Here is a 12,369-nt window from a genome sequence, read left to right on the forward strand (position 1 = left end):
TCTAGAAACCTCAGGTCTGGTTGTTTACATCTGGAATCCCACAGATCAGGTGTGGTGAAAGACAGGTAGATCCCCAGAGCTTGCTGGCCAGGCTGTCTGGCCAATATTCTTGTTTCAAAATACAAGGTTTGAAGCACTGATGGAAGACAGCATTCTTCAACCTCAGGTCCATACATGTTCACAAACATTACTGTGGACTCATGTGTAAACACACAGACACACACACAGACACACAGACACATACACAAGACACACACACAGACATACACACAGACACACACAGAGACTCACACACAGACACACACACAGACACACACACAAACACACACACAAACACACACACAGACACACACACAAACACACACACAATGTTATAAATACAAATACTGACCTGAAGTTGTAACAGGGAATGCTGTTGAGAAGTTATCCAAAGATGCTAGGAGAAAGTAAAGATGATTTTATACTTGACTTTGTAATATAACTGCATTATAAAAAACATTGAATACAGTTTGAATACTTCTTCAAAGGGCATCTGATCTTTTGATTTCCAATTTACTTGATGCAATGCTCTTTGTTGTGTGGCTATGATACTTTGGATATGTTTTAGTAACTGCATAACCAGTTTGTATAATTTGCCTAAGCTAAGTTTGCTTTGTTTTGTGTTAATTCAAGAAAAGTACCTAATCAATTATGCAATAGTTACATGGACTAGTTTATATTCAACTAATATAATGTTATCTATGAGACCTTACCATTCCTAGGACTAATAATAACAAATTTAAAATAAAATATATTTGAAAAAATGCAAAATGCAAATATTAACCTAAATATCTAAAATTAAGCTTGGTGCTATGTTTATTGATGCGTTTTAAGACTTCTCAAAAATCAAATATAGCATAGCTTTGATTGGAGAATATTTTTAAGTCCCTGTAACAATGAGGTTTATGGCATGTGTAAGACAGACTACAGTCTGATTTTTGTTTTAATTTGGGGTTATGGATGCTTCTTGGTCATATGCACAAGGAATGCTCAGTCATACCATCACAAGGATACTTGCTTTGCTATGTTCATAGCAGCATAATTCATAAATAGCCAGAACCTGGAAACAATGTAGATGCCCCTCAACTGAAGAAAATGTGGTACATATACATAATGGAGTACTACTCAGCAGAAAAAAATAAAACAATGACATCATAAAATTTGCAGGCAAATGGATGTAATTAGAAAATATCATCCTGAGTGAGATAACTTAGTCTAAGAAAGACAAACATTGTATGTACTCACTCATAAGTGGACACTAGATGTAAATAAAGCAAAGGATAACCAGACTACAACCCACAGCTCCAGAGATGCTAGCTAACAAAGAGGACCCTAAGAGGGATGCATGCATTGCCCTGGAAAGGGGAAATAGATGAGAGCTACATGAACAAAATGGGGAGGGGCGGGCAATGGACGGTACGGGATAGAGGATGAGAACATAAGAGAATGGGACAGTCAAGCTGGAACAGGGATGGTGTGGGAGAGCAATGAAAGAGATGCCTTGATAGAGGGAGACACCACGGGAGTAGGGAGAAACCTCATGCTATGGAAGTCCCTAGGAATCCACAAGGATGACCCCAGCTTAGACTACTAGCAATAGTGGAGAGGGTGCCTGAGCTGGCTTACCCTGGTGATCAGATTGGTGAATACCCTAACTGTCATCATAGAGCTCTCATCCAGTAACTGATGGAAGCAGATGCAGAGATCTACAGCCAAGCACCAGGCCAAGCTCCAAGAGTCCAGTTGAAGAGAGAGAAGAGGGATTCTATGAGCAAGGGGCATCAAGATCATGATGGGGAAATCTACAGAGACAACCGAACCAAGCTAGTGGGAACTCATGAACTTTTGATCAACAGTTGTGGAGCCTCCACGGGACTGGACTAGACCCTCTGCATGAGTCAGACAGTTGTGTAGCTTGATCTGCTTAAGGTGCTCCCTGGCAGTAGGATCAGGATCCATCCCTGGTGCATGAGCTGGCATTTTGGAGCCCATTACCTGTGGTGGAACACCTTGCACAGCCTTGATGCAGGAGGAGGGGTTTGGACCTGCCTCAACTGAATGTAACAGGCTTTGCTGACTCCTCATGGGAGGCCTTACCTTTTGGAAGGAGGGAAATGGGGAGTGGGTTGGGAAGGGGAAGGGGTGGGAGGAAGGAAGAGAGGGAGATCTGTGGTGGGTATGTAAAACGAATAAAACATTTCTTAATAAAAATAATTGGAAATAAAAGAAAGGTAGCTGAGCAATCCGTAGGGAGAAAACCTTAATCAGCATTCCTCCGTGGTCTCTGTTTCAGTTCCCACCTTCAGGTTCTTGCTGTGTGCTCCTGCCCTGAATTCTCTTTGTGATGGATAAGCTGTAAACTGAAATCAACCCTCTCCTCCTCAAGTGGGCTTTGAGCAGGATTTTGTCACAGCAACAGAAAAGTAACTGGGACACCGTATTTGCAAAGATCTTTTTTCTTTCTGAGGAAGCTCTTAAACATTCTGGGAGTTAGGAAACAATGCATCAGAAGTCGCTATAAATATACTTTGCATTCAGACACACTGTGAGGAAACTATGGAGATCTGCCAGAAAAACGAAACAAAACAAAACAAAACAGACAGACTAAAGTCAACTCAAGAGGATATGATTTTCTTTAATCAGTATGTGATTTTTTTTTAACCAATACATTTCATCCTCCAGGTCATGCAAGTATATGGAATCATAAAGATTAATTATAGGATATATGTCAAATAGTTTATCAAGGAGACTATCAACGTGAACACACATTAAAGTAAAGAGGAAAAAAAATTTCTTAGAAGAAAATGACTTGAAAAAAATCAAGTATTATCTTCCAGTGATAGAACAATTATAAGCAAACTCTAGTTGATGACTAATAAGAAAGGCATTATTCTCAAAATGCCTAGAGCAGAGTCCTGCAACAGTTGTAAGCAGTATATGGCAGGCAATTTACCAAAGTCCTCTTCTGTTTGGTCTTTTACTTTGCAAAATGGGAATGGTAAAATGATAGCACAACAATTTGTTAGATTTGGTTACAAAGCATTTTGATGGGTAGTAAATGATGACTAATGGTAATCTTCATATTAACTTAATAACAAATCCAAAATATGCCATGTCTGCTCCATAGGGGGCATTTCAGGAAGCATGGCTTTAGTTGGGACACGTAGAAACTGAGCTAACGTCTTGGCAAACAATTCAGGATTAATTAGAGAGTTTTATTAAGGATTACAGGAGAGTGACTGGCTATTGTGCTTCCTGAACCAACTCTGTGAAGAAAATTATAATGTGTCACAGGTGTGAATCTACGATGACAAGTTACAGCATAGTGTGGGACACAAGCTTCTGCAAGCTTATGTAGAGTTAATGGAAAAGCAACCCTGTATTAACTGACTTGGTTCTTTACCAGAGTATGAGAACTGAAGGTGGCCACTCAGTCTGTCTCCGCTACTTTTGGTGAGCATAATTAACTATTGATATTATTTTATATATAAGGGCCCTTCCATTACCAACAATCTGAATTCTGAAATATATTTAGCTTCATCATTTAGAGATAAGGCATTGTGAACATAGAAAAGCAGAGAAAATTACTACTGAGTATAACTAAATTACTGTAAATATCTTTTTGAATTGAACTGAAGGAAGGGAATGAGAATTAAAAAAAAAACAGAATAATTTCGGTATATGTATTAATTCTAATTGTTCATGTGACAAGATAGCAATGGAGGAGAGATTTATGTACTCTCATGGCTTCAGAGGTTTCAGGCTATGGTGACTGGATCAATTGCTTCTGGGTAAGTGATGAAGTAAAACCGTCATGATGGAGGGAAATGCTTTAACATATCTGCTCACATACAGCAATGCTGAGTGAATAAACACTGAGGGATGGGGGTAGGAAGTGAAAAAGCAAGAATGTATTTTGTCAAGGATACCATAACACTAGTATTAAAGTAAAAGCTCTCCACATGCAGGGTAGTCTCCTAAACTGTACCCTGGAACACAGAAATGGCATTAGCAGACAACCTGACAAAATTCCTAACAAAGCGATTAATCTTATCAGTTGCTCTCATTTGCTTTCCTGTTGCTGTGATAAACAACATGACCTAAAGCGACTTGGACAAGAAAGTGTTTATTTAACCTGAAGGTTCCTAGTCATCATCTATGGAAACCAGGACAAGAACTGAGGCAGAAACTGAAACAGAGGAGACAGGAAAAGGCTGCTTACTGCCTCCCTCTCATAGCTTGCCCAGCCACATTCCTTATATAACCCAGGCCCATCTCCCCAAGGTTGATCTCTCTTACATTAATTAGCAAGAAAATGCGCTGCATACATGACTACAGGTTGATACAATGGAGGCAATTCCTCAACTGGGATGTTTTCTGCTACTCAGATATCTTAAGCTGTCAACTGATGATAACTGTGACATTAAAGATACATACTTATATGAATACATGTATGTAGGAGATAATATATGTATATGTTATATGTGTGTATATGTATATATGTACATCTATAAGATATGTATATATATATTATATGTATATACTACAAAGCTACATACAGTGACCTACTTTCTCCAACCATGCCCTCCTAATAGCCCACTTAACAAGGAGCTCATTAATGAGTTAATCCATTGGTTAATTTAGCATTTTCCTGATCCAAGTATCTCCAAAGCATTGTATGAATGGAAGACCATTTTTTCAAAAGGAACCTTTTAAGAGGAAACTTCACATCCAAACCCCAGAGATTCCATAGACATATCGTCCGGGTATTACTTTAAAATTTATTTGTTACTTTGTGTGATTGTGTGTGCATGTGTGTTTGTGAGCATGATGTGTGAGCAAGGCATGCTTATGGAAGTTAGAAGACAAGTTTTGGAGTCAGTTCTTTCTTTCAATTTTTGGTTCAGGGGATTTAACTCCAGCTGTCAGGTTTGCACGGCTACCTGCTGAGCCATCTCCCTGGTCTCTGGTGTTAGTTTTGACTCCCGTGCTTTTCTCCTTTTGTGTATTTTTAGGATAACAATCCTCTATCGCTTTAAAAGGAAAGTTAACTTTTTCAATAGGAAACTGTATTAGATTCAATTTGTTAATCCATCTTTTGTCTTCCTTTCAATTTCTAATTAGACATTTGTCCTTGCCACTTGACTGTAATCTCATAAGGTCTGTGACTCAAACGTAAATTCTCTAATTTGACTTTGTAATGAATGATTCCAGAAAAGTCAGAATCCACTTGACCAACAGATCGAATGTGACAAGATTCACAAACATCTATGCCCACTGACATTTTCAGAATCTTTTTTATATTTGATGGTTTCCAAACCTCCTCTCACCGATAATTCCCTTCAAATATTTCACTTTTCTCATGTAAATGTGTTACCTCAGGCGATCCAATATGCTCCTAAAGCCAAGGACGCGTCTCCTGCCTCTTTCCTATATTGCTAGAATCTTAATTTTATAGCTTAATGATTCAAAGAAATCAAATAATGTTCACAGATACCTGTGATATCAATGCTGTTCAAATCAATATGGAGAATGACCAGTTGGCTGGATATGTTTGCTTCAATGCCTTGAATCAGTTCTTCTTTTACATTTTCATTTGACACCCACTGAGCAAAAAAAAGGTCAAAAAGGACTATAACGCTGCCATTTCTGCAAAGAAAAAAATGACATAAGAGTAAAAAATCAAGCATCTTCAAGTGATTTATTCTCAGTTCAGGTAAAGTGTCTGTGAAATTTGCTAGTTAGTTATCATGCCCTCAATCCTCATTACACCAGTGTAAAGCATTGTAACCCCTGCTCCACAACACCTTTTTACAATATTTCTTTTCTAAAATAGAAAAGTAAAAATGAATATAATAGATATTGTAAAGTATTATCTTTAGTATAATGGAAGGAAAGCCTTCCGTATTGAAAGCTTTCAATATTTTTACAAGAATAGAAATGCTAAAGTAAAACCAACATGGAATCGGTGTTCAGTAGGGCACACAGGAAAACAGTGCTGTTTCTTAGTCCCTTGTGTCAAATGAAACAGTGTCTCACAGTGTTCTGTCATTTTACCCTTTGAAGGAATGAAGTGTGTGAGCTTGCAATCTGTCTGGTGGATTCATAGGTCAAGAGAAATCTGACATCATTTCGTGCGTGTTTCAAATAAACCGTGCACATTTAAGAAGACCTGATATGAAGCCTCTGTGAACATTTGTATTTAGTCTTCTTTTTCCTTTTGTTTAACCTAAATTCTTAAAATATGTCTTGATTTTGAGGATAGAAAGACAAGAAACATACCTGGAATTACTGGACACTCAGGATATTTATTCTTTTAAGACATTTCTGACACACGATCATCACAATTGAAAATTTCAACCCTGTGGCCTTACAGAATATTCTTCCCCTTTATTTTAACTCTCGCTCTGTAGTTTGCATTTTAAATGGTATTTTTGTTTACATTGTAAAAAATATTAAAAGAAGAGTTCATTTGGAAACAATAGAGGCACCTGAGAGATTTTGTTTTGTTTTCTTTCCCGCCTTTCTGTTAACTGCATGTTCCCTCTTAAGCTTACAACCACACAGGAAGGGAAACTCAAGCTCTGATCTTCGTTTTGTGCTGACAATTCTTAGGTTGAAGTTGACTCCTTAAGGTAGATCAGGGAGAGTCAGCCCTGACATGGTGATGCTGATGCTAACACAAAGACCTTGGTGCTGCTGCTGCTAAGACAAAGACCTTGCACACATGCAACCTTGGTATCTCCAAGTTAATGAGCCTCTCCAAGGAAGGACTTTGTTAGCCCTGAATGATTTCCTTATCTATCTGTCCTGCAGGAACCTAGAGTAAAAGTTAACTTTTCCTTCCATCATTATATACCAATGCAGGAAGTCCCTGGAAGACCACAGTAGTTCATCATCTCACAGGACATGATGTCCCTTCTTAATGCTTGTGTTAGTATGCAGGTTCATAGTTCAGCAGGAATTATTCCTTTCCATGGAGGTGGTTTTCTCATTATTTAAATGACCAAGATACTTGGTTATTATCATCCCACAGTTCACTTCTATTAAGTTAATTATCTGAAAATGTTGGCAAGATTAACAGTCCAATTATCTTCTTAAATCACAGTAACCAAATCTTATTAGTGGGACAGCACCTTAGTAACCGTTCAGAGCTCCCAAATGTACACATGAAAGAAACTCTTGTCTTTAGTAAGGAATCAGTTTTTCACAGACACTTTTTCCAATCTGGTCTTCAACACTTGTTATGTTTTCTATACCAACTGACCCCTGTTTTTTTAATATTCATTTAATATTTTATTTTTTACTAATATGTATGTGTATTTGTGGCAGGGACATTGTGGTGTGCGCACACATGAGTGCAGATGCACCTGCAGGGCAGAAGAGGAAGTTGGATCCCCTGGTGGTTATGAGTCTCTTGGGGTGGGTGCTGGGAACTAAGTTCTGGTCCTCTGCAAGAGCAAATGTCCTTTATACTGTGCCCTTTCTCCAGAGCCCTGAACTCTATGTTTCTTGCAGAGTAAAAATAGTAAGGAATGAAGCTGTCTTCTTTAACCGTTTCTCATGACTGGGTCCTTATCAATGGAACGTGAGAAGACTGGCAAAAGACTATTAGACTTCTATTTTTACATAAAATAAAAGTACCGAGAAGTACTGTTTTATCTGTTAGACTACTTTTATGCCTCTATGTAACAGCCAGAATTTGAGGACCATTTCAGGGTCCTCTGGGGATCATTAGGGTAGTCAGGATTGAAAGTCATATGCAGCATATTGGAAAAAAGTAAACACTTAAATCTCTTACGTTATTGTCAACAGAACATTGAATTAATCTGCACAGAAAACAAGACTCTGTGAGATGTCAGAAAAACCAAACAAAATGAAAGAAAAGAAAACAAACAAATAAAAAATCCCTCTGCTTTTTAAGGTTTGGGTGATTATATACCTTGTTAACGAAAGTTAAAAACATGTTAATTGGCATACAACTTTCAGGTTTCATCCCATTTTTAGTGAAAAGGATGATGGAGACTAGATTGTCCTGAGCCTTCACACTGGCTAATGTTTTCTCTATAATTATACAAACATCAACACCTAGAGCAAGAGTGTAAACTGTCTGCAGGGTTCTATGGTTTTTTTTACAACAGACGGGATAGTCATGTCTCTGTTTCTTAGAAACAGGTACCCCTGTTTTTTCAACACTTTAGTGAACTATTCTTAAGGAAAGAGACTGATAGACATCATCTAAGAGATGGGTACATATATTTATTGTCTTGCGATGTTGTAAGAATTTCACATATACGTAGATGGGGAAATACCTAACGACTTGCAAGTTTTGGTTAGTCAAAAGAGAGAAAAATGTTTTGTTCCTATATGCTGTCAAGATGGACAGTTTCCTTTTTCTCCTCCTCCACCACTTCCCCTTTTCTCGTGCCCTCTTTAATCCTTCCCCGTTTCTTTATGTTTTCAGGATCTATCCTCTTTGCCAAACATCACTGCTGAAGTATGAACTAAGAGCTGATAGGATTAAATATGGTTTAAAATAAAGCGTGGATGCACAGAATCTTTTATCTACTGTCGTCGTCGTCAGTTCCACGGTTTTACTTTCTCTTTTGTTGCACAAAAGATAATTTATATGATAATGAAATCTGTGTCTTCTCTATATATTTCCACATATTTAATTATACAGAAACCTTGATTTTGTGTAGCTTGAATCAGGCAGTAGAAGACACAAGGTATTTGGGGCAGAGAAAATGCAGTTCTGAAATTTTCCTTCACTGGGTTGTAACTAACTGAAATAATTTAACCTCAAGCATAAATGTGTTTGTATGAAGGATGTGTCTTCTTAGTTGTGAATTATATGTAGCACTTAATAATTTGTATCTGTGAGGGTGAAAGTCTATATTATAGATACACATACAATTGTATCCTTTACAATTTATTTTTGTATTCAGTATAAATGTTGAGATAAGAAAGATATATAGTAGAAATCAAGGAAACCATGATAAGTATTTGTGTTTCATCTCATAAGCAGGGAGAAACTTATTTTCAGTAGTTTATCAATGATTGGTATCCATGCTGTGAGATTTATTTTATTTATTAAGATAAATGAGAAAAATCATTCCTTTAAGGAAAAATAATGGCCATTTTTATTTCAAAGAACTTGTTCTTAGTAGAGGAGCTTCAGAGCTCTCCTCTTTTTGGTCTCTCCCTCTCTCCATTTAATTTTACAGCTAGATAAATCCTATCATTGTACAGAGAGATTGGATGTAATAGATCAAAATGTTCCTTATCTCATGTTTTCCTTAATGATACCGATAACCTTTAGGCTTGCTGAATAAACACGGCTCTTTCCTTTGAGAACCTTGTGACTCATCTGTGTGCAAAGGGCAAACTTAAAGTAGGCATTGCCGCAGAGGGCAAACAGCCCTTTATTGAAAGAGTCAACTGCTAATGCTCTGTGAGTCAAAACATTTTCCACAGAGCACAATAACAGAATCCCCAAAAGAGAGAAAAACAAATTTTTCTCTTCAGACTGGTTACACACACACACACACGGACACACACACACACACACACACACACACACACACACACATACATTTTAGAAAGTGGCAAAAATACATGAAATCCTTGTAAAATAAGATAAAATAGATTGACGACTAAGTTTGCTGTTCTTAGTGATATGTTTTGATGACACACATGTGAGGTCACTGAAATTGTATTATTTTAAAAATATTTATTGTTAGATATATGTTTTCCATACTGTTATGCAGAGGATAAATCATTTATTTCTGTTCCCTGATTTTACAAATCAAATAAGAATTGAAATGCTTAAGTCTAATAGTGGTTTTGCCCCTTTTCCTATGAGTATAGATATCATTTGTGATTATTTAAGATAACCCGAAATTGACAGGATGAGACACAAGTATGTCAACTGGAATTTGAATTCCTAACACCCATATAAATGCTAAGAGGGTATTTGTCTCCTAAGTGTAATACCAACACTTTGGAGGCAGAGATGTGGAACCCTGGTAGCAAACTGGCTAGCTAGTCTAGGTGAATGGGTGCACTCTGGGTTCAAATGAAAGAGTATACATTAACACACACACACACACACACACACACACACACACACACACACACATCATAAAATTAAATAGCTTGGAATGTTTCCTTGTTCTCTTTTCTTTTCCCATATCTCCCTTTTTCAGGCTATTAATTAAAAAAAAAAAATGGCAAGATTCTGTCCTGCCTTCTTCCCATTAATGTTATTTGACTTTATGTCATTATTTTTCTGGGCATAATTCTTTGGCACTGAATTGACCATCCCACCTTCGTTTAGTCTCAAGAACAGAGGATTCTGGGCTGGAAGGAGGGATCAGTTGTTAAGAATACTTTTTGCTCTTGCAGAGGACCAGGGTTAGGTTCCCAGCATCCACATGATTGTTCAAAACAATACATCACTTCCAGGGGAACCAATGTCTTATTTTGACCTCTGTGGTCAGATCCTATCACCTATTAAGGAGAGAATCAAACTTCTATCACATCTTGAGGGTGATATTTTGTATGATTACACCAAGTTCTGAATGAGTTGGGGAGAAAAGTGCTCACTCAGAAAAGTGTGTCGGTTAAGCATCCATGGAGATGTGACATGGATTAGTGCTTAGCAGTTGCTAAAATGTAAAGGAGGGACACTAAGGAGAAAAATGGGAGTCCAGCTGAAGTGAAACTATACAGAAGAATGAAAGGTCAGCATAGATGCTAAAAGTGTATGAAGGATCTATGAAATTCAAACGAGTGTCTGAGACAGCACATAGGAACACACCTGCATTTCCAGTGGTAATGTTAGAGAGTCTTCAGGAAACCCAGGGTATGAATAGGGAGCTAAACTCAGTCTCTAAGGTGTCAAGTTACAACCTCACAGTGGCTGAGAATGCACAAAACCTGCCTTGGGCAGAAGGGAATAAAGCTTCTTTCTAGTAACTGAAATTAGAAAACACACAAGACATGGTGCTAAAAATGATTATTTAATGAATGGTTTTCTGATGTCCATAGTCACCTTAAACGTGGATTCCTAGTCTTTGCATACACAATTTGAGAGAATCAATTTTAAGTAGCATGCTTATTTTTCATTTGTAGAAATTGAGTGAACTTCCTTCTGAAGCTCTGACCATAACTCAGACAGAGCAGCCAGTCAAAGTCTAGGTGAAGTTATCTTAAGTCTTTTATATTTCCTTGGACCATTATACAATGTGTATGCATAATTTATATGAATTGCCACTTGGTAACATTATTAGATATTTTTAATGTTGATACATCTCTTTAACAATATTTTCACATATTTGAAATAGGGATTTTAAACCAGCATCCCTATAGTATCTTCAGAGACTAATTATTATTAATTAATTAGTGGCTGCATATACTCATCAGTCACTTCCTAGGTAACACTTTTAGGTAGAAAATCAAAAACTTTATAAGCATCCTAAATGTAAGAAAGTCAAGACAATGCTCTCGGTACCTCAGCACAAGAGAGAGAAAATTTCTTGATGGTGTTGGTTGTATAAACTCCTTAACAAAATTCTTCCTCAATATCTTTATTCTTAAAAACTTGTAAATTATGTGGTTGAATGCAAGGCTTGCCTGTGACTTTCAGAAAAATAAGAGAAATGGAAGCATAAACTGATATTCATTTGGTTATTGTCAAAACAAAATATTTGTTTCAGCTTTTCATGGGTATCTTATTCATTTCTTTTTTGTGTATGGATGGGCATGTATGTGTGCATGTTTTTTATGTGTGGATATCTGAGTGTGTGGGTAGGAAGGGTACATGCATACACTACACTTGGAGGCCAGAAGACAACCTCAGCTTTCCTCCCTCAGGATGCTCACCATTTTCACTTTTGAGATAGAATCCTTATTTTACCTGGGTCTCATTGATTTGAATTTTAGTATTGGTTTGCTGGCCAAAGAGGCCTGGGGATTTGATTGTCTTTACCACCCTACCGTGGGTATTACAAGCATGTGCAACCAAAACCCTCTTTGTTATGTAAATTCTGGACAATGAACTCAAGTCTTCAGGCATCCATGGCAAAGACTTCACTGACTGAGTTATCTCCCCTACCCACTACTGCGGTTTTAATACAATTTTTGCTGATCCTTAAAACTATATACCTACGTTTGCCGTTTGGTATTATGCTGCCCTCTACTTGTGCAATGCGCAGGACAATAGTTCATACTCGAATGATTTTACTTTATTTTCTTTATGCTTGATTTTAGTTTTGCATTTCACTGTCTCTTTCAAAGCATGTGGTTTCCTTTCCAGAATAGTTGAGA

The 12,369-nt window shown here is 37.3% G+C and overlaps 1 protein-coding gene across 2 annotated transcripts in view; it reads right to left on the reverse strand.

Annotated features, from left to right (window-relative positions):
- Tmprss15 (transmembrane serine protease 15) overlaps positions 1-12,369 on the reverse strand; it is a 112,184-nt gene that overhangs the window by 94,030 nt on the left and 5,785 nt on the right. The window contains exons 4-5 of one of the 2 annotated variants that reach the window (XM_052739823.1): positions 5,537-5,688; positions 392-436 (exon numbers count right to left, since the gene is read on the reverse strand). In XM_052739823.1, coding sequence (XP_052595783.1) covers positions 392-436; positions 5,537-5,688 — 197 coding nt within the window. The remainder of the gene's footprint in view (positions 1-391; positions 437-5,536; positions 5,689-12,369) is intronic. The other variant, XM_052739824.1, reaches the window with a different exon arrangement.

Source organism: Peromyscus californicus, unplaced genomic scaffold (genome assembly GCF_007827085.1).
Source record: "Peromyscus californicus insignis strain IS unplaced genomic scaffold, ASM782708v3 Scaffold_16__1_contigs__length_79575227, whole genome shotgun sequence".
In the NCBI taxonomy this organism is placed as follows: domain Eukaryota; kingdom Metazoa; phylum Chordata; class Mammalia; order Rodentia; family Cricetidae; genus Peromyscus; species Peromyscus californicus.